This window comes from Cololabis saira, chromosome 4 (assembly GCF_033807715.1).
Source record: "Cololabis saira isolate AMF1-May2022 chromosome 4, fColSai1.1, whole genome shotgun sequence".
NCBI classification, from domain to species: Eukaryota; Metazoa; Chordata; class Actinopteri; order Beloniformes; family Belonidae; genus Cololabis; species Cololabis saira.
Genome location: NC_084590.1, coordinates 23,426,679 through 23,450,037, shown reverse-complemented (window position 1 = coordinate 23,450,037; position 23,359 = coordinate 23,426,679). Strand labels below are relative to the sequence as shown.

Genomic DNA, 23,359 nt, shown 5'->3' with positions numbered 1-23,359 from the left:
ACAAAAAAAATAATCAGAATACATAAAACGTATATACCGAAAAAAAACAAAAACAAAAAAAAAAACCATAAGCAAACTAAAACCTTTGGCTGAAGAAAGTTTATGGATAAGTTGATCTGGTCCAGTATTGTTGTACCAATAAGAGAAAAAACATTTTTGAATAGTCGAGTCGGGATGGGTCTAATAAACATGTGGATGATTTAGCTCTATTGACGACTGAGGTCAGCTAAGGGAGGTCAAACACTCAGACACTATACTATGTCATATAAATGAAATTGGTTATTCAAAAGGAAAGAAAAAATGCACAAGGGAAATATAAGGTAGTCATAAGTCAACATTGAATTCATATGATTGCCATAGTCCAGCGTGACTTTGAAAGCTGCACAATCATTTCCTTTGATCCAGTTTTGCCTGCATTAACGCAGGAAAAACTTGAGCATTAAGGATGTCTTCCTGAGAATACCACAGATTTAAGTCAGTTATAATCATGGATGCTAGCTCAGATAATTGTAACTATGAGGGGGAAAAAAGTCTTTTTTTTTGTTACTGAAAGACCTTGCAGAGTAATATCTTCATCTACAATATAAGATTCATCACATCTATTAGTAAATTTGAAGGACTTCTAGATTGTGTTCAGACAAGTTACGTACTTGCTCATGAAATAAGATGAGATTTGTAAAGAGTTCATAAAAGACGATAGAAGTAGCTGATGCTTTACTTAAAACCCATGCGGACGTAACTACCAGCCCTCAGTATTCACAGAACAGAAACTTCATACCTGAAACAAAAGGCAGGAAGAAGGTTGTGTTTCAGATTAGCACAATATTCATATCATTCTTAAACGTGGGTAAAGATAAATTTGACCTTGAGGGATCTGCTTTCTTAGCAACACTACATCCATTTCTAGATGCAAAACAAGTGTAGCACACATCTGGATCAGTTGCACTTACTGCATTTCCAAAAAAGCCCTTGACCCAACAAATTATTCAAATTTTATTCATTTAAAAAAAATGAGAGAGAAAAAAAAAAGAGAAAAATAAAAAGGCCACCATACAAAGAATAACATTATAAAGTGTTTGGCCAAAAAAGTGACAGCGCCAGATAAAGTGTCTCAGAAGAATTTAATTTTCTATGAAAATGTATGCATGGAAGGAAAAAAATAAAAACATACATCGACAGTGAAGGCTCATGGTATTAATGCTAACCTCATACATAAGGCAGTATTAAAAAAAGGCACTGGCTGCACTTCAGCGGCTCGGCTGACCTCTTCATCCCCGCTCCCTCTCAAACAAACTGTGAGAAGCACCGACTTACAGATGGTACAAAATGTACAGATATGTCAAATAATATTATCTACATGGTGGTGCATATGCCTTTACACAAAAACAAAAATAAAATCAAAAACAAAACTGATGTGGTTGACATCTGAAATTTCACCATGCTCCTCTAAAGCGGGCCAGAGCTGCATTAAAATCTGCCTTGCCAAATGTTTTAATAACTGACAAAGATTACAGGGTACCAACAGATATAAATTTCATTGTTTAAAAGCAGGTTACTTGTGGACATAAAATACATATGATGTCATGTTTTTTTTCTATATATGATTATCTCTTCTGCATGTTCGCTTTTCGCCCTCTCCAGTTATCGTTGCCATTCAAAGCAAACAGCAGCTTGCTGTCTGCTCAAAAAGGCAAACTCCCTTGTCCAAGTATAACGATAAACATAACTGCACCTATGACACCAAACATTTTCCTCACAGAAGTCTTTAAAATATTTTACACATTTTAAGTACTTTAACGGCACTATTAGATCAGCTAGAATAGAAACTAAACTGAGCTCCTCTGAGTGTTCATACTGCAACAGGAACACAGTCCTCCATATCTCCTCTTCAACGATGCAATACCACTTCACCCCTTTATGATGTTACAAGTAAGATCCGTATTTCATTTAAAGTAAAGTTAAATAAAAGATGGCCCCTTTTTTTTCCATTTCAAATGTGGTCCCTCTTATTTTGAGACAAGCTCTCTTGATTAAGGAAGTTTGAGCCACCTCATCTCCAAACTCAGTCATACATCCAGTTAGAAATATTCAATCATTTACAGACTCTTGAGATAGCTCAAGTGAGGACTCCAGCAAACACGCGTTAAGCTGGTGGTACAAAAACATGATGTGGAACACGCAAGTTACCGAAAAAGAGGGAAACCCTTAAATGTGTTAATGAAAACCTGCTGAGGTAGCGTTTGCCTCATGATCCTCTGCTACCTTTAGCCCACCTGAATGAGTGAGTATGAACAACCGATGAACAACCGTTCCTTTTTTTTTCTCCTCTTTTTCTTTTTTTTAAATGTTCAGTCCCAAAAAAGTCAAACTGCAAAAATAGAAACTCTATAACTTCCACAAAGTAGTGAAGAGTGAGGCTGCATCTGAGGCCCTTTAACTCCAAACATCTTGTGAGTAGCGTCCCTTGGTCATCAGCTTCTTGACATAATCTGTGGCTTGGGTGCGAGTCATGCCTCCAACTTCCTCTGCAATCTCGTAAAAAACCGTCTGCACGTCCTTAGCCATGTTCCTCGCATCCCTAAATGTGTAAATAAAACCATGTTAGATGCTTGATCATCATTGCTTTCAGGTTGTAATTTTGTACACCCTAAATGAAACAATTCAAAACAGACACACACAAAAAACAAAACTACACTCTCAAGCCCTTTCATTTCCATTGTCGTCACACAACATTCAACATACCACTAGGAGGCGCCAACATTCCTTGCAAGCCTCAAATACTGAACAACAAACTTACGTTTTAATAACGTTTCAATTTATTACAAAACAATAAATGTATTGTTCAACATTCAAATTCTGAAGGTTTAGCGTTTATTACCCGCATATATAGATATGAGCATTGTCTGAGTGAACCAGCTTCCACAGGTGTTCCTTATTTTTCTTCAAGAGATGCTGCACGTACACCTATTTTGGAAAATAGAAAAAACATTCATATATAAATACATTTTTCCACATGTTAGTCTTGAACCTTACATTTATGACAAAAGTTGTGATTTAAAAAAAATGCTTATATAGAAAACAAAGCATTGTATATTTAGCAATAGCAGAATATTTTTGCACATTTTGCTGTGAAAAACAAGTCATTGGCATTTATTATAAACTGTGAAGTAATAAATAACTAAGAAATAAAAAAATAAATAAAAGCAATGGGGAAAAAGTAATTTAATTGCATTTTATTGTGTCTTTATATGCATGTGACAAGCCCAGTCACAGCAGCACAGCAACCTGCAGCTTCAGCACTCAGGAAGACTCACCTTATGCTCCTGGTCCCGAGAGAAGGCCACATTGAGCTGGGTTAAGACAGCATTCTTCTCTGCTTCCTCCAACTCTTCCTGATAAATATAATCTTCATTCTTGTGTCGGCAGCCGAAATACATCTCCGTCTCTCCAACCTCCTTCCCTGTGACCAGAACAGCCGCCAATCAAAAATCCATCAATTCTGTTTATATAAACATAGACACTTTTATTTAGTGTCCTGATTCTCTGTGGTTACTTATGTGTTTATAATTCACTGTGTTTGTTTTCTTAGGGGGATCAGCAAGGTCATCCACACATGGAGAAAAAAGACAAACGTATCTGGAAGTCCTTCACCGTATTTTCCCCTCTCACTAAACACACAAACATTTACTCCCTGCACAAGGCGACGGCTGTAGATAAACACCTTGCTGTTTGAGCCAGCCTCTCTCCTGGATGAAGCCCATGAACGGAGCGATTCCAGTCCCAGGGCCGATCATGATCACCGGGTTGGTGGCTTTGAAAGGCAGACGGAACTGAGACTTGCGGATGTACATGGGAACCGTCGACTTGTGGCCGTTGACCAGTTTGTTTTTCAGCCAGTTTGTTGCAACTCCTTTGTTGGTGCGGCCCGTCTTGGTGTTGTACTCCACCACCACGGCGCAGATGTGGATGCTGTTGGCGTGAACCTACAGACAACGAAAAGTTACTCACTGTTGACTAATAAAGCAGTCATGGCTTTGGTTTCTTTTATCCACCCCTGGAGTAAAAAAAGATTATTACTTTAGAAGAGGAAGCGATGGAATAGTAGCGAGCCTGAAGGCGAGGCAGCAGCTCACACAGGTGGTCGACCGGAGGTTTCAGAGAAGGATAATCCTCCAGAATGGCGAGGATGTTTCTACTTGAGTCCAACACCCAATTCTGGTACAGAGCCTACAGTAATGCACAAAAGGAGAATTAAAAAAAGTGTCATATTTAAAGCGTAAACTCATGTTAAACTATTTTCACATTCTGCAACTGTATGGCTTCAGAACATTTGGGGTTAAACGCTGATTAAATGCTCGTCACTGACCTTGCCCTCAGGGGAGGAGGAAGCCATCTTGCGCATGTTCTCCTGTTCTTTGGGGTCGGAGGCGTACTGCGCCAGCTCGTACAGGACGTTGGTGCGAGGAGAGTTGGTGATGTCCAGGTAGTGTGTGAGGGCGGTGCGGTAGGTGGTGGGACAGGGGAAAGGATGCTTCTTGTTGGACTCCTCTGAAAATACAAGGTGGAAGATTTTTTAATCATTAAATCTGTTTTCAATTTTTTAGTAACTTTTGATGGATAACAAAAAATCAGATATCAGTGCTCCTCACGGAACTGCTAAGTACAGGAGATCACCTTCAATGACAGGAAATGAATTTAAATAAAATATAGTCAATCTATACGACAGCAATAAAATGTTATTGCAGTGATATTACAGTATGTAATTCACATGCATTAGTGGAGCTGATACTGCAAGTGTAGATATCCAGAAAGAATGTTGGAGGGAGGGATCTGTGAGGTCAAGGTGCTCTGAGGCGTCAGTGGCGTACCATCAAGGTTGTTGAGAGAGATAACCACATCAAGGTCCACACCAAGGATCTCTCCCAACCTGTTCACCAACGCAGATTCATTCGTGGGGAAAACGGCAACGTGATCTCCTGATTCGTATCTGAAATCACAAGACGGTGACAAATCTAGACTTTGTCCATCACTCATGAAGGCCAACGGGAGCCTTTCATCTAGTCGCAAAACAACAGCGATGTTAAGTCCATATGCAACCAGGCCCACCTGATCTTGGAGCCCGTTATGTCCAGCTCCAGATGCATGAGATGCCGATCACCAGCTTTGTTGAGTCTGCGGTTGACCGTGACCGGAGCCAGGAAAGGGTTTTTTGAATCAAAGGGCCTGTGGGCAGAGCGACACACAGTTACAAAGGAAAGGATAAGGTTATGAAGAAAAGAAATTTAAGCAAAAAACAGGGATCTATTTATATATATTTTTTCAAATATTGCTTTTTCAAAGAGTAGAAATACAATTCCTCTGTCCACCAGGAGACTAAAAGTCTCACTTTTACTTGGTGACTTTAAGAAAAGGGCTTTGTTGACCCCAAATGTACTGTAGATGAAAGTGAGACATTTGTGAGGGAGTCTGGAACGGTACTTACGGCTTCTGCACCTCAAAACTCTTCAGGCGGCCAATCTCTCCTGTGTAAACTTTGTTCATGTTGATGTCAGTGTGCTCCTTCAGCTCATACTGACGAATACTGTGTGAGAAAAGACAGTGATGTTACGCACAATAAGGTAAACACAGTCAGTATAAAAGGGCCCAACAAGAATCATACAATAAAAAGAAAATGCTAAGAAAAATAGCTGTTGAGGTTCCGATCACGGGATCGGAAATGTGGCCTGATCACGTACTTTCCGAATGATCGGGGTAGAAAATGATAAGATTTTTTTCATTATCATTTCACCAAATTACATTATTTATTCATCATCTAGCCTTAAGTTTCATTGTTCACAATTCCATTTGCTGGCAGGCGAACCTTCAACCTAGCTGGAGTAAATAGTGAGCTGATGTAAACGTAGCGCAAACTCGGAGCGGGCTCCTCTGCATTCCAGATGTTTCTGCAATTTATTTTTCGCCGTGGTACAACCACTTCAACAGTTTGAGATGTGTGAATTTTGCCTTAAAAAAAGGACAGCTGCCCCCCTTTTTTTTTGTAAATAGCAAACGTATTGGATCAGGACTCTGTTTGAGCAGAGACTCAAAACCAAATGACTTTGACTTGGGAGCACAAAATGTGATTGAGACATCCCTAAGAATATCCATTTTTCAGCCTGCTATTTCAGTATATTTAAAAACGGACAAAATGCATTGATTAAAATTCAAAAAGAAAAAAACCAAACTGTAGATAAACATACCTCAGCTCGTCTCCTGATGCCTCCACTCCGAAGTGCTCGCAGACGGCCGGCCAGAACTGCTCTCTCCAGGACACAAAGTCCTCCTCCAGACTGAAAAAAAAAAACATTAGGCAGTTCATTTCTGTAGCAGTGCAGTCGTACAATAATTTATTTTACCCTTATAAAACCTCTGAAGAAGGCACGAACAATTAAACCTACACATGCAACTAAATATTTTCATGTAACAGGCCCAGGCCTGAGTGTCTAGTATCATTTTGTTGATCCGAGGTTGTTCGCTCTGCAAGTTCCTGCTGCTTCACAAGATGAATACAGCCTTTACCACAATTATGTTTTTCATACTGGTTTAGAAATGTTTATTTAGTATTGTTAATGTTAGTATTCAGCACCGAATATTCTGCCTTTTCTCCATATAGAAGAGAAAAACAGCCGACTATTCACATGATCAATCACGTCTAATATTTATTTGGCACATCGCAACATTCACACCTCCACTACTTTGTTTAAAAAGACGAGTAAACGCTTTCAATATTCGTGTCAATGAGGAGGGTTTTTTTCCCTTTCAAATTTTGAAGGTTAAAAACGCATAAATATTGCTTCCCTAAAAAAATTAAAAATAAATTAAAAAAAGCTGATGGACACAACTCATTTCAACTTCCTTGAACAGCAAACAGATCAACTAAAGCAAATCTTTCTTGATGTATAAAATTGACATTTGCAAAAAGTTTGATTCATGACATGCATGTTGTGTTTACAGGTTTACTCTAAACATTTTCTCTGCACAGAAAGCCCGTTTCAGCTCTCTTCCACACCCTTCTATAACATTGTGGTGATTCGCAGGTCACTTACTTGCCGTCGTCGTCTCCCAAACCAAGATCAAAGATGCGCTGGGCTCCCAGTTCTTCAAGCCTTTTGTCCACATATTTTCCCATAGCGTTGTAGTGTTCGTAGGTCTTATTTCCCAAAGCAAATACCTGCAGAAAGAAGGGGAAACAAAAGAATATTAATATATTTTTTGCTTCAACCACATATAGTTAATATGTTGATAAGAGTTTCTTAAACAATGAAAAAAAGAAGAAAAGAAAATCCATAAATGTCTTCATCAACAAGCTTTTCTGTTTATCAGTGGATAAAATCCAATGGGAAGGACGCAACAGTGCCTGTGATTTTAACTAGATTTCCCATAATTAAGTTAGTGTCTGGAATACTGAAATGAGGCAACTAGCGATGTCATCCCACCCATGTCAGTGAGGGTTTCTGCTCTGGGTCCGTTATACCAGCATGAATGGCTAAATACACCAACTGTGAAGCTGTAACTCAAGAGTTTTAACTGTATTAAAATATGTGTGATACATACATCGTCATATTGAAATGTCTGAGATTGATTTCAAAATGGTCACCAATCTAAATTGATCAAAATGTCCATTTTTATACTGTAAGAATAGAGCTAACCCACAAAACAGAGGGACTGTAAAAACAGAGGTATTTTTCTTCTCTTTTTCTGCTTTGGTTCAGGACGTTACACAGGTAAACTCTCAGTAGACAACGTGGACAGGAATTCTCCACCAGGTGTTCAATACCTGGGCTGCAGAAATGCTCTTTCACAGTGACATGTCCAGGATGACATATGTAATCATCTGTAATCCCTCTTACTGTGCCCTCAAATCTATGTGGAAAGGCTTTGACACCCACAATGTGTTCCTGCAGTTCTGTCTCTGTGAAACACAGAATAAGGTATTTCCAATATGTCCTTTGTGTCCTTGTCAGTGCTCCAAGAGCGTCCATTTCATTTGCCGGCGATTTCACATTTCCCATGTCAATCAAGAGGAGAAACTGTGTCTGGTAGCTCCACCTTGCCCTCCTTTCTTCCTGTGGTCTAGGTCTCGTTTTGAACACATCTGGATCTGGGGTCTCAAACTTGCCATTATTTAGACTTTGGAAAGCTCAATCAGCTTCTCCCATATGTAAACAATTTTCCCGTTGGCATGGTTACTCATCACAACAGATGTTAAAAGCTGCCAGGTCCTTCAGCTGAAATCCCTCAAGGAGCACGGCAGCATCCAAATCAGAGTGGAAAAATGTCAAAGCAGAGAAAGGAGCAGTAGAAAATCTTCCTCAGATGCAGATAGACACTCATAAAGAAAGCTACTGCAAGAAGCTGCCGCAGAGCAGAGCCTTGCTGGAACTTTAAATGTTCCCTTTTATATGCAGAATTGATCAGATCAGTTGAGCCATTTTGACTCAGTGTAAAAGTGACAAATATAACTGCTACACGTGCTAAAACATTCAATGGCTCCAGGCTGATGAATAACCTTCATCAGCCAATCGTAAGAACTAATGACAATAATACTTTTAATCATTTGTGTCTAATAATGCGTCATCTAGCTCTAAGACGCAGTGACAGGAACTTCAAACATATGAGGACAAATACAAACACTCAGCAGTTGCAGATGTACATAGAAAAAAAACCCTGAAATTTAGAAATATTATCTGCAGAGCACATTGTGATTGTGGTTGTGCACAGTAAGCACCGTGCTTTGCATTTAACATTTAGAACATTTGTGACAGAATTCACCATGGAAAGGTTACTGTCACTTTAATGTAGCCCTTAAAAGCAAGAAATGCGAGCATTAAAAACTCACAGTGTAGTTTAGTCCAGTCAGGTCTTCGCCATCGTTCTCCTGCAACCAATCATAGAAGTCCTGGGCGTTGTCTGTGGGGTCTCCTTCCCCATATGTGGCCATGCAAAATATGGCGAGGGAGTTTTTAATCTCAGACAGACGGGCCAATTCACCCTATAATGTGGGAGAACAAAGAACAAAGACATTAAACAGAAACAAAACTAACAACTTTACCCAAGATTCCCTCCTCCATGTAAGCAAACGTTTGCCAGTGAGAAAGTTATTCATCTGCTTTCTAAACGCAAGGCAAATAACCATGTCCAATTATCCCTACAGTCTATTTACAAATCACCGATAAACCCAACAGAACAAGATTAGAAAGCACTGACGCAGTAAAGCGTCTCTGCACGTCTTTAGCGCAGCGGTGATAAAACATGCTCAGACCTCTGTTCATTTTTATACCATGATTTGTAAATTGCTCCACTGATGAAAATTACCATGTTATACTCCTCTGGATCGGCAGCCATTCCTTTCATGCCATAGCGCTGAGCGTCTTTGGACAGGCGGTTGGCAAATTCCTCCCCTGTACCCGTCTGAGAGCCGTAGAACACGACGATGTTCTTTCCCTGAACAGGGACGTACAGAAAATCATTTACATTGCGAATGTACAAGCTTAATATTAGCATATTAACTTTTTCTCATAATAGTGGACGGATAACTAATGAGTGAGCACATGCAGATGCTGTCAGCATATTGAGGTTTACCTAAAACAGAACTGCAAATACGTTTTTCCCATCTATTACAGTGTGCACTAGGAAACAGGGCACTTCATTATGTGATGAGGAAATTATAATTAAATAAAAATGAAAATGGGGATTTAAATTGCTTCACATTTCCTGTGTACCAAATCATAAAACATCTTATCTGATCGTAAAGTGCTGCTTTGAACACTCATATTTAAGAAAAACAACAGTGAAGTTGTACAGAAGCTGCTTTTGTTGCACAACCATCATGGCATCTGAACCATCTGCTGCAAAACCACATGATTCAAAACCAGACCGTCTCTGTGTTCTGGCTTAAGAACAAAAAAACCTGAACAAAAAGACGGTATTGTGAAATCTAAAAGCTTCATGTGGAGATAAATGTCAGCACATACTTCATCCACTGGCAAAACAAGGAGGAAAACTATATATACATGTAATACTTTATGGATGATCATATTTCAGTTGTGAGAAAAGGAGAAATACCCAACTACAGAAGCAGTTTTACCCTGACAATTCATGTAGTATATTAAACACTTTCAAAAGTGTATTCTTAACATTAAAATTGGTAAAGGAACTTTAGCTGTACAGACAAAGATAAATGTTTTACACAGAAGTACAACTAATAAAATTAAAGAAAATGAAGTTGGTTGTTGGAGCAACATTACTTACAGTTTTCTTCATTTTTTCAACAAAACTCGTCTCTCTTGCAGTGGGTGCTCTGGAAAAAGAAAAAAGAAAGATTTTTTTTGTTGTTTTTTTTCTGCCACAAAAAGAACTAATTGAGGACTGTTTCATATTAGCGGTGGTTTAAGACGAAAAGAAGGAGAGAAAAAAAAAAAAGACGGGCCTTGGTGGTATTTTTCTGTACTGTCTTGCATCAAAGTTGCCGTGTGTTAGTTCTACGATGCGTCTGGCCTGGAAACAGGGAGGCCGAATTCACAACATCAAAGTGCAACTCTAAAGGCACCTTACCTACACTTAACCAAATACTGGAAACTACAGTCCTCTTTTTTCTTTACAATAAACGAGACGATTAACAAAAGAGATAAAAAGGTACATTTTCCAGTTTATTTAGTGACTGCAGACTTAAGTTCAGTGTTCAGACTAGACAGATCTGCCATTTGACCCATTTGTTAGTTCAAGACCAGAGATTTTTTTATCTTTTACCAGTCAACACTGGTTCTTCTGTTGAACACTGCAGTCTAAGTTCATGGTAAGGCAAAGAAAAATCAATCAACATGTACAACACAATGGCAACAGTGGTTATCACTTACAAGATAGACCAAGTAAAGTAAAACTACTTAATGTTTTAGGTGAGGCTTCTGAACTCGAGAGAATAAAGTAGCCTGGTGCATTAAGGTTTTATCTAATGGAAATTCAAATCTAGATTAAAGCTTCTTCCTGGGACACAAACAACGGATTGAAACAGATCAAAAACAGCATGCGCCAACACATTGATAATAAAAAAAGGACAAAGGGAGCTAAATCCATTGAGCCAAATAAGAGGCGACACCGCTTCATTCAGCTTCAAAGCTTTGAACAGACACCTGCGTATCTGCCTAGAAGGATCAAGACCTACAGCAACCACAAGTATAAATACTAACGCAAAAGTCAATCATTTCATTGTAAAAATGTGCACAAGACTGGTCACTAAAGTTCAACTACAGTCGATGCAAATGCTAGATTTGACCTGAACTATAAAGACTATGTCATGGTATCATAGTCCATGTTGTCTCTTCCACAAATTTAATCAAAGTGAAATTACAATCTCAGACAGGCCATCAAGAGAAAGCCTGCATGCAGAGCGCATGGCATGTGGGATTAATACAGTAATAAAAGTAGCTGCTGTGTCAATAGATTGCTTTTCTGAAGTAAAACGTGCATTTCTGATTAAAATTAGAAACAAACCGGAAAATTGCTGCAGATTTATGAGGGTCTGGGAACTCTTATCAGCTCAGACAGAACGCCCCGCAGTGACTCTACAGGGAGGATTTCTATGCACTTGTTTGGATAACAGTCAGGTTTACCAGAGGTTAAAACCACTGTGACAATTACCTCAAGTATCCTCAGTTTGTACCGAACGAAGGGCTGTTTTTGTTGGCTATAAGCCAGTCAAGTCATTTATTCATAAATGGCATAACACTGAGTAATTGCAGCAAATCATCCTTGTGGCTGAGGCACCTTCCAGACATGCACTGCAACCAGGAGAATTTCCTGGCATGTGAATAGGTTGTATACGGGAACACAAATGCTTAAATCAAAAACAGCCTCGACAAGGAGTTCAGCCACCCAAACGCCTGGTATAGAGACCAGAAAATATCTGAATGAAGCTCCGTTTAGCAGGAAAATTCCAGAGAATTCCCAAGCAGCAAGTGTGCCCGCTGACAGCTGTTGCAGCTTCACTGCTCTGTACGTGGCTTTCCTCTCATTAACAGATAATGTGGATATGTGGATCTGTAAAGACAACTACACCATAATTTGTCAAAGTTAAGACCTCAGATTTGAGGATAATCTCTTGTAATATTCTGAAAACTGTCTTTTCTTCACTGAAGTTTGCTTCAATGATCATTAAAAGCTTGAAACTGGCACATGGTCAGCAGCAAGTGACTGATCCTAGGGGAAAACATGGAGAAAAGGATCCGTAATTATAATAAAGCAGTCAAACAGATTTTTTATTCCAATCACTTACATAATCTAAAATAAAAAAAGGCAATAAAAAAAATACATAAAAATAAAATATACATATACACACACACTAGGGCTGGGCGATTTTGGACAAAAATAAAATCCCGATTTTTTTCTCTGAAAACCCGATTTTCGATTTCGATTTTTTTGGTAAAACTACAAAAGACAATAGAATGAATTGTTTCAAATATTTTATCTTTATTTTTAAAGAAAAATAGCAAACAAATTTCCCTATGGGGAATGAAGTGCAATTGAAAGATACTGTAAATCCTCCTTGAGTTTAGTAAAGTGACAACATTAACAATTTTCTTGACCAAACAAAGATGACTAGACGGGCTCTGTCTGTAATGCAGCCAGCTGCAAAAAATCGATTTTCCGATTTTCCTTTTTTTAACATCGATTGTGATTAATAAATCCGATTTAGATTTAAAATCGATTAATCGCACAGCCCTAACACACCATGATCAGCCAGTCCAGAAAGGCAAAGCTATGCCTTCTGTGTGTTAGTACTTATACTGACAACAATTAGCCATTCAAAACTTACAAGTCACTGAAGCAACAGTTCAGTGTTGATTTGTGGTTTCAGAGTTAAACAGAAGCTGAATGCAAATGTGCAAGGCGGCTTCATATAAGCGTCGCTCAAAAATACATAAATATGTTTTTTTGCTGTTTAAGCAGTAAATCAAACATTTCACTGACCTCTCAGCAGCATCTCTCCTGTCCTCTGGCAGTGAGAAGACGCAGCCCATGACATGCAGCCCTGTAGCTCACCACTTCCACTAGCTCTGTTGGCTAAGCCAAGCCTGAAGCCGCCTCACTCAAAAATCAAAACCAGAACTCCACAACCTTGGGCTGGAAAAGTAATTCCGGACCAGGCTGGCAGATGGCTATTTGCGGCGTTTGAAAGCGCTCCCTGCCTTCACCTTAGAGGCTCCAACACAATCTGAACTCTGCCTCTTCCTGTGCTGCTCTGTGAAAGCAGCAGCGTCTGCTCTCCTCACACACACAGAGCATGGCAGCCTACGAGCCTCGTCAGTGTCTGGCAACCGCCGAGAACACAATGGTGGGAAACTGACTTTCCCATAAAATGTAGCCGAGCTGCAGACCCAATTTGGACGCACACGTATACACGCTGAAATGATCACGAGCTAGAAATGCATTCCTCCTCATGCCCGCCCCTTTTCCTCTCCGGTCTGAAAGGTGTTAGGAGGTAAAAAGTATACAAGATCCATTCTGAGAATTGGGCTAGTAATCAGTAGCTCTACCGTGGACCACTGAAGGGGGGAAAGAGCTGTGAATGGTAGTTTCTTTTTTTCCTTCTTCTTCTTCTTCTTCTTTTTTCTGAAGTATCCCCTACCCCCACCCCACCGGAGGAGAGAAGGGAATGTCATCGCTATGGCAACCTCATTTATCATAAAAGGATTCCATTTGTGACATGGCCCAGTGGCAAAGCAGCTCAGCCCAGACAGACAAACAAAAAGAAAACCAGGAGAGTGGAGAAATGACATGACACAGTAGCACGGGAGAGGGGAAGAGAGGAATAAATAAAGCCAGCTTGTCTTTAGCCTTAACCTTCCACCTCTGGAGCAGGCTCAGCAGAGGAACTTGGTATGCTCTCCAGGGAACTTTCAAAAAAATGGGTTCAGGGATAAAAACAAAAGGCACAAAAAAAGAGTCGGAAGACTACGCCCCCTTCATAACAGTTAGGTAATCGCTGCCTCTTTAACCCTTTAACAACCCCACCAAGAAAAAAGTAATTGAAAAAGTTTTTGTTTTCATTTCTTATTGCCTTGGGTGAGTAATATTCACAGTCAATGATTTTTTTTTCGGTCAACAAACCGTTTAGTTTAACGCCTACCACAAGGTCAAGATCTCAATTAATTGTTTACGTATGAAATTTGATACAGATACCAAGAACAGTAGAAACCAATATCTAGTAAATTGTTAATTTATAAATGAAACAATAGGAGTAAATATCCAATGCACTGAATAGAGTTTTTATCTGTTACAAAAAACTACTTGATTTGATTTAAGCATTGGAAAAGTTTGCAATCGATTTTTTAAATAAAAAAAATAAAACTATCCTGATGACAACAGCGCAAAATTCTCATTCATTCATTCAATTTCTGATTGAATGCTACTGTCCAAAAAAATACTTAAAAAGGAAGGAGTAAAACAAAAAGAAACTTTGCTTGTTTTTAAACGTAAATAGCTCAACATTTCCTCTGCAGTTGTGCTGTTGAAGCATTTCTAGTGGATTGATTTATATAGTGCTATTAGCTCTTTTAAAAAAACAAAACAAAAAACAAACAAAAAGCCCTAAACATCAGCCGCACTACAGTAACAGTATAAACTTGAGTCGTGGTCCGGGTAGTCCTCCTGTGCTGGGAAACTGAAAACACCCATATAGTAAAAGGATCGCTAGGAACCCTTTTATTTCCTCAGGGCTTCATTGGAGCAGTGTACAGATTTATGTAATGAGCAATAAGTTCCATCATCTTATCAGGGAAAAGCATTTTGAAGTATCAGAAGGTTGAGTGTGAAGCCTCAGGGGGTTCAAATCTTGAATCTGGAACTGAGAATTCCCCAATTCTCTGGTGCTTCCAGATTCGTCTTCTGCTCTTTATTGAGCTTGAAGGAAAACTTGGGTCAGAGGTGTCCTCTGGCTCCTTCAAGGAAACTGTTTTTAAGGTGTGGTTGTCTTTTGCTGCTCTTTGGAGGTAGCTGTGCAACTTGCAGGGCCTCCCCTCCCTAAACCCGAAACACGCGCTGTGCGTAGGGCCTCATCTTCCAGCGGAGGCCACATTTTGCACGAGAGGACACATTTGCACGGTAGCGTAGGCGGAGGAGAGAAAAGAGACCTCTAATCTGACCGCGCACATGATTGACTCGCACTCGACATCTGACCAATCAGAGGGGTGAGCGTGCAAACAGGACCCTGCAGAGCTACAGAAGGGGAGATTTCAACATGTCATTCAAAAGACATCAGCGGGCAAGGGGGGAGAAAAAAAAAAAAGACAAAACACGAGGAAACTCACTTCACTTGAAGGTCGGCATGTTGTTGAAATAAAACTTTATAGCACAAACACCTAAGCTGCTGCTCATTAGATAGGAATCTCTGTCTATACAGGAGAACTGTGGTTTTCCAGCGGCCTTGATGAACATTTATCGAATGTCTTGTTAATGCCCCATGCATTCACCTCTGTTGAAAAAGTAGTAAAACGTCCAGTTGGTCGTATATAATCTATAAACTTCAGCCAATATATAACATATTGGCTATAGTTTTATATCAATTTATGTTGTTAGGAAGTGTTCAACCTCATTGATGACTTTGTATCCAGAAAGTAGAGACGTGTGCATCTGCAAAAGGCGCACGTACATGTTTAGTCCTGATTTCAGTACTTAAACTTTTTCAGCATTTTGTTGACGTATTTACACTAAATGTGTTGTAATTACAGCAAATGATGAACAAGATGGGTTTATTTTGATAAGAAAGTGTCAGTTTCAATTACATTACCTAAATGCCACTGCTCACACACAGTAAAGTGTCTGTACATGTGGCCCATCAATAGACTGGTGACCTGTCCAGGTTGTATCTCTGTCTTTTGCCTGTAATAAGTGGCTTTAGGCTCCAGCAGACCCCCGAGACCCTGTACTGGATTAAGGGGGTCTAGAAAACGGATGGATGATTGATTATCTTGTTTCTGGCTTTCTGGTGGGGGAGGGGAAAGATGACCCAACCAGTTTACATTCACAATGCCAACGGGTGGACTTTTTTTTTAGCAATACATATGTCAACCAATTGGTATAGATGGGTAAGGTAGTATGAACTGAGTTAGTCACTCTTCTTATTGAAATATAGTGACTCAAAATGTGCTACAGGTGATTAAATGGTTAAAGGGAGGGGAGAACAGCTCTGCGCTTGTGTTGCTTGAAGATCCCTTCCCTCTGGAGACACGTACTCGGAGGGAAAACATGTTCTCTTGCTTTCACACAGGTGGTTAGAGTCTTCCCCATTCAGTCTGTGTCCACTCACACAACCACACCGAGAGCCAGCGACTGCTGGCTTGGCTTTTTTTCAGAAACCAAAGAAATTTGTTTGCGGTTGGGGAGGGACTAAAGTGTGGCCAGTCCAAGGAGAGACCACAGTAATCAAGCCAAACCTCTATCACTGCACCACTAAGTGATGAAGCTCAGGAACACACAAAGAAATGGGGGAGAGAAACGCAGCCAAAGAGGCAACAAAAAAAAAGGAAAAAAAAAGAAAAAAAAGGAAGAGGCCATCTGAGTTCCTGAAAGATAAAAGGCTCAGGAGGACAAAATACCCAAGGTCAGTGCTGGTGAAAATTTAACTGCACCTTTAAACTGTGCACTCTCACACACTATAGGCCTCGTCTACCACGAATACCACGTGTTGCACTCGCCACTGGGTTTGATAAATAAATAAAATAAAAGTTTCCCTTAGTAATCCCACAATGGGGAAATGTATTCTCTGCATTTAACCCATCTCTAGTGAAACTAGGAGCAGTCGTCTGCCATTTGCATTGGCGCCCGGGGAGCAGGAAGGGTTAAGGGGCTTGCTCAGAGGCCCAAAGTGGTTGAACCAGATCCTAGCCCCAGATCCTAGCCCCCTTCTGTAACCACTAGACTCCCTATGTGGTAGATGCTCTGGTCTACAGACTTGCAGAACACATGTCAAAGCAGTGGTCAAAACTTCAAGTTCGTTATTTTTCTGTTTCATGGTTTGTTTATGTTGCCAGCACCAAAGATGCACCTGTCCTGTGCTTAAAAAGAGGGAGAGTGAGAAATAAAAATAGCACTGACATTAGCTCTGTTGATGATGAGAATAACCTTAAATGTGCCAATCTGTGCCGCGGCACGCAACAGAGTTCTGCGGAGCGCTCACTGGTCAAGTGTGCAGTGAAGACAAACGGTCAACTACAATAGGCCACTCATCAATTTGTTAATTCACACAAAAAAATAATTCAATCAATCAGCATTTTTTTCTCAATCTTGTCTTCCTTGCTAGGATTGATGCCCGGTGTAGATGCATGAGTATCCATCATAAACCGACGGAGCTACACTTCAAGGCGTTGAGTTTTAGCAGATATGTGGTCTGTGTCTTGCGAAAAGGACTTTACTGTGACATCATGCATGCAGACAACCTGAGTTGTCCATCCTCCAATGTATAGCTGTAAACATTAGCATGCTATTTTACATAATTCGATCAATGCATTTGCAAGTAGCTCTGCTAATTAGACTCAAAAAATAAAACTGAAATTGTGGTGATCAGTAACAAGATCAGACGAGCCTTCAGTCAACTGATGTGAGCGGCATCTGGGCTGACTCTTGAAAATTGGAAGTACTGTCAACTATCCCAAGCCATTGCATACCAACTTTATTTATAAAGCACTTAAACACAATCATGGATGAAAAACATGCTGTACATGAAGGATAAACCACAAAGCTACGCCAGTAAAGCAAAGCAACAGATCCAGAAAGAAATTCAGCAGTGCAAGAAGTCCCCCCTTTTCAAGATGAATGAGAAGCAACGCCACTGATGTCTGAAGCACAGAGCAACTGTTCACCACTGTTTTCTATTTCCAGACTGTTAGCTACCTCCTAACAGCTTTCTCTGATGTAACGTTTACATCAACTTACCCTAAATGCTTAGGTTTCAAGAATGCCTTTCTTTTCTAACTGCTTATTAGGATGCTGCCTTCCTTAAATTATGAAATACAGACTGACCCCTTCAAAAAGCCATAGTAATAAATAAGCCTGTTAATAAGTAAGGAAAGTTTCAATTTTTTTTCACAACCTTCTTGACAATTTTTTGAGAAAATTTAATCTGATTTAAATTGGCCAAGAAGTGTTATTTAAAAAATAAATAAATAAAGTATTTTGTATATTAAAAACACAAAGTAGGAAGTCCCAAGTAATTAAAGACAGTTAAAGTCTTCATTTAAAAAAAGACTTAAATAGAGTTCAATGGAAATGATTCATAACAATGTTATACACAAAATGTGACGTAATAAACACAGATGGGCTTAAAAGAGTTTAATTGCCGATAGTTTGAAATATAGAGTCCTATCACATAGCAAAGAAGAAGAATAGGACAGCACTGAAATGATCCAACAGAAGATCTGTGTGTTAGATAATTCTGAATGTAGAAAACAACTCTAGTCTGATTGTAGATATTGCTGATAAAGCTTGTTTAGAGATGTTCAACTGTGAGAATCAGGAAGAAAGTCTAAGACTCCATATGGATTAAAAACACCGAATGATGATAAACATACAGTATCTGGCAGCCAAATGCACCTCTGATTTTTTTCTGATTGCAATTAAAAACTGTTATGTGACAGATGGAAACTCACGGTGTGTCAAGCTTCTTAAACTCTGGGATGGGCTCCGGTTTCTTGCGGGACATGAACCAATAAATGACGAGGCCAACGATGAGAGAGAAGAGAAAGAGGTCCAAGTTGCTGAAAAGAGGCTCTTCTTCATCCGCTATGGGCTCCGTGGGGGTGGTGGTCTCGGGGTCCATCGCTGCAATGTTGACACTCAACACTGGAATAAAAAAATAAAATAAAAATACCAGAGTGAGATTTAGTGTCCATGACTGTAAAGATTAAAATTATAAAATAACTAAACTGGAAGCACGGAAATCTCCAAATAATATTGATTTTAAAATGTTTCCCTTTTGGAGTCTTACTACTGAACCAAACTTTGGACCCCAGCATAAAACTGGTTACGGTGCTGAACAGAACACGAGTGATTACAAACACATGTCCGCAGTAAATTACATGCAACAGGTCACAATAGAAGCTTTTGTTCATACAACTGGACAAGTAGACAATCAATGTAACATTGTAACAGACTGCGTGAGAAATCTCTTCTCGTGCATCAAAGGCATCAGCTCTTTTCACACCGAGCACGAGAGGACATCGTGTACTGAACGCTTACATTTCAAACCAGTATGAGGACAGGAAAACAAAAAGTTCAGGTTTGTTCTAATCCTCTAACTTGGCTTGATCACAACTTGAGAATTTGACACAGCAACTCAAAACACAATCTCAACAAAGAGCTGCCCTGCACACAATCTGCTGATTCACTGACTCCCTGATTAAACCACTTCACGAGTACTTGGGTGCCAACTCCAGTAGGAACAGAAGTCACAGAGCCTTCAGGTTACGCAATGATGTCTGATGAAAACCAAACGTGGTCACTCCCCAGTAAGTCCTAAAGATTTCTTACACAATTACTTTGCTGCAGTTGTGTATCGGTGTTCAACTTTCCCTTAGTTCCACCTTTAACAAATGATGACTAATAAGAACAGTAAAATTACATTAATAGCAGCACAGCAGCTTTGAAGTACTTAATGTGAAAATATTGCTACAAGCAGTACTTTCAAACTACAGCTTGACAAATATATTATCAAGCAAATACACATTAAACACTTTTGTTATTTCTACTAATGCCACATCAACCTGTATTTTTATTTCTTAGTCAATCACTTATATAAAGATCAACTGAGGACTATGTTGTTGAACATTAAAGACGAGTTGAACAGTAACTTCAAATTATGTTTCAGGGATAAAATTAACAAAAACAACTTGTCAGTGCCGTTTGGTTCATACACACTCAGATGTCAGTCGTGAGGCACCACAGCTCAGAAACATTTAATTAGCCAAGATTGGTGCTTTTTAATTTTATTTTCTGCTCCTTGACATGTGACAACATGAAATAATCTTGTAAAATACAAAACCAAACAATGTTTTTTGACAACTGTGACTTCACGCTTCCTGCTGGTTAGTTATGCTTCTAGTTCCCGTTTGCAATAAAACTAACATTTTATTTATAGATAGTTTTGACTGAAACATCAAAATCTGAAATTGTCACATGAAATATTTATTAGCCCCAAAATGTAGTCTTGGTCAGAGTTTGTTGTACAGCGTTTAAATAAAACTGTGCCTTCATAAGAGTTTTTCTTTTACATTATCTTTTCATAAATCAAACAGCAGACATGGCAGTTATGAGCCACTTTGCACCTTAAATATTCAGTTATTTTAATAGTATTCAAACACTGGCGGGAAGACGGTTACTTATAAAATATTTGGCTCATGAAAATGACTTGGCTGTTGAGCAGCAGCCTGATCATTCATGAAACAGGAAAATACGAGAGGGGGATTTCCACAAATAGCACCACTTATAAGATTTATAAGAATCTTTTCCCCTGTTATAAAATATCCATCCTAACTATTTTGATTGGTGACGTCCCAGCAATATCAAATAAATAGCAACTCACCAAAACCCAACCATTCTTTTGGGTTTACACTGTGGCACAGCAACAAAAAAATAACGTGCATAACAGATATTGCTCACATAACATGAGGAAAATCACAAGGTCAGAATATATTAATTTATGTTTTTTTTGTGTATGTTTTACAGAAAAAAAGCACCCAGTAAGTGTCAGGTTTTCATCATTTACTAACATTGTTGCAGGTGTAATTTAGTAAGAGTCATTTTAAACTGAATCTGTTTTATAATCCCAACCATCTCTGTCACAACATAGTCATTCACTTGACAACATACCGAGGCACAAGAGGTGTTTGTTAAAGTTTACAGCCGGTTGATACGAGATCATGAGACAGAGTTTTGGGTTAGTCATCGGTCAGGCCAAATGAATGAAGCCCTCAAAACTTTTCACAAATATAAGATGCAGTTTACTGGAGAATATTTTGACATCTGAGCTCAGAATGACAAAAACTTTGAAGTAATTATTGACTCAGACCTGAACTTCAACAGCCATCTAAAGTTTATCACTAAATCTGCCTATTACCACCTAAAAAACATGGCTAGAATTAAGGGGATTCTGTCTAAACAAGACACGGAAAAACGTATTCATGCATTCATTTTCAGTAGGTTGGATTATTGCAATGGCATCTTTACAGGCCTTAACAAGAAATCTATCAGGCAGCTGCAGCTGATCCAGAACGCTGCCCCAGAGTCCTTACAAACACCAGGAAACTGGACCACATTACACCGGTCATGAAATCACTACACTGGCTTCCAGTTAGTCAAAGGATAGAGTTTAAAATCTTACTGCTGGTCTACAAAGCACTGAATGGTCTTGGACCAAAATACATGGTTGATCTGTTAGTTCCTATGAAGCTCCCAGACCCCTGAGGTTCATCTGGATCTGGTTTGTTGTGGTTCCAGAACCAGAACCAAGCAAGGTGAGGCAGTTCAGTTATTCTGCTCCTCACCGGTGGAACAAACTTCCTGTAGACCTGAGGTCTGCTCCAACTGTAGATCCTTTAAATCAGGCCTAAAAACATTACTGTTTACTGAAGCTAATCTTAAATTAAACTTACCTGCTGTACTCTACTGCCCTTATTTTTAACAACTTGTGCTTTTTATTATTTTTATAATTTCATTTCATTTATTTGTTATTTAAGCGTACTCTTAAATTAAATACTTTCTGAAAACCGTGAATGAGATGTGTACCTGCTGTACTCTACTGCCCTTAGTTTTCAGTAACTTGTGCTTTTTATTATTTTACCTTCTTTTCTCATAATTATATTTCATTTTATTTGTCATTTACTGTCTAATTATGTCTTGCCGCTTGTAATGCTGATGTAAAGCACTTTGAATGAGCTTGGGTGTAATTGTGATAAATAAACCACTAGTGTTGACCAGTCTGTCCCCATGTCCCCCACTACCAGGTAAATACAGAGATCCTGCAGCTCAGGACTTAAACCCTTAAACTTTCTGTTCTCACTTCCATCTCCAACTTCAAACTACATCTTTTATTAAGTACAACCGACTCCTGCACTTGCTTTTAGTCCTCCTTCATGCATACTGACTGTTTTCCTTGATTAATTGTTTTATCTTTTGTATTGTGTTTTAATCAGGGTTTATACAGCAATCCTTATGTTAAATTTAATACCAATTTAATACCTTTTTCACTACCTTCAGATTTTTTTAAAAAACTGTCACAACATTAAGTGTTAATCACGGACCTTTTAACATTAATACAGATTTTGACCTATAGAACACTATACAGAACAGATTTATAGACTCATTGATGTTGACCAGATGTTTCACAGTTATTTCACTTTGTGAATGACAATAAAATAGACTGCTTAAAATGTAAAAGGTAAAAAATAATACCAATTTAAAAAAAAAAAATACCTCTGACAGTGAATTTAACACTTTTAAGGGCCTTAAATTTGGCAATTTTCATTTATCACTTTTTAATACTTTTTAAAACCCCGCGGAAACCCTGTATAATATTGTATTTTTGTGTATTTATATAACTTTGGTTTTTTTTCATCTTAGCTCCCTTCCCTTACCCCCCTAGGCTGCACTTGTAAATAAGAAATTTGTTCTTAAATTGCTTGCCTGGTTAAATAAAGGTTAAATAAAAAAATAAAAATAAAAGCTCAGCAGGGCTACGACTATGTCCTGGACCAGGACAGCACTCACTAAAACCAAAGTACTAGTGCAAAGTATTGCCTATAACATTCAGCATGTAAGAGACCTAAACACTGATTTAATTTCACACAATCCAGCACTGTATTGCACTGGACCGTGGAGACATTTGACACAAGGTAACCCCAGTTTGCGTAACACTGGAGCCATCACTGTTTTAAAAGCACATATTCAAGTTGAGCCAGGCGGGTTTTACCTCCGTGGGTCGGGTCTGAAGAGCGTCCCGGCTGCTGTGTCTGCTCCGCGGACTGCCAGACCCGGGCTGGCCGTGTGAGTGGGTTTAGAGAGGGTTTGTGAGTCTTTACCTCCGCGGCTGCTCTTTGTGGCAGCTCGCACTGCGCTCAACGCGGAAGGGAAGTTTAAGCCTGATTCATGGTTCCGCGTTAAAATTACGCCGTCGTTTTACCGTACGGTGCGCCTCGCCGCGAACCCTACGCCGTAAGCTCTGCGTTGGTGTAACGCGGAACCATAAATCAGCCTTCACGCCATGCGGGGTCAAACCAAGTCCCGCCGGCCGGAGGGGTGTTTGTGATTCTCTCTCCCGCCCCTGCTGCTCTCC

The 23,359-nt window shown here is 39.3% G+C and overlaps 1 protein-coding gene across 1 annotated transcript; it reads right to left on the bottom strand.

Moving 5' to 3' along the window:
* Positions 1-980: 980 nt before the first annotated feature.
* On the bottom strand, positions 981-13,545 carry porb (P450 (cytochrome) oxidoreductase b). Its single transcript, XM_061719195.1, has 15 exons — positions 13,006-13,545; positions 10,291-10,339; positions 9,355-9,483; positions 8,879-9,031; positions 7,086-7,210; positions 6,240-6,329; positions 5,483-5,581; positions 5,107-5,223; positions 4,869-4,987; positions 4,367-4,548; positions 4,078-4,227; positions 3,722-3,983; positions 3,315-3,460; positions 2,879-2,964; positions 981-2,578 (listed from the first exon to the last, which is right to left on the bottom strand). The coding sequence occupies exons 1-15, from the start codon at positions 13,053-13,055 to the stop codon at positions 2,434-2,436; spliced, it is 1,902 nt and encodes a 633-aa protein (XP_061575179.1). The 5' UTR covers positions 13,056-13,545; the 3' UTR covers positions 981-2,433.
* Between the last annotated feature and the right edge of the window lie 9,814 nt (positions 13,546-23,359).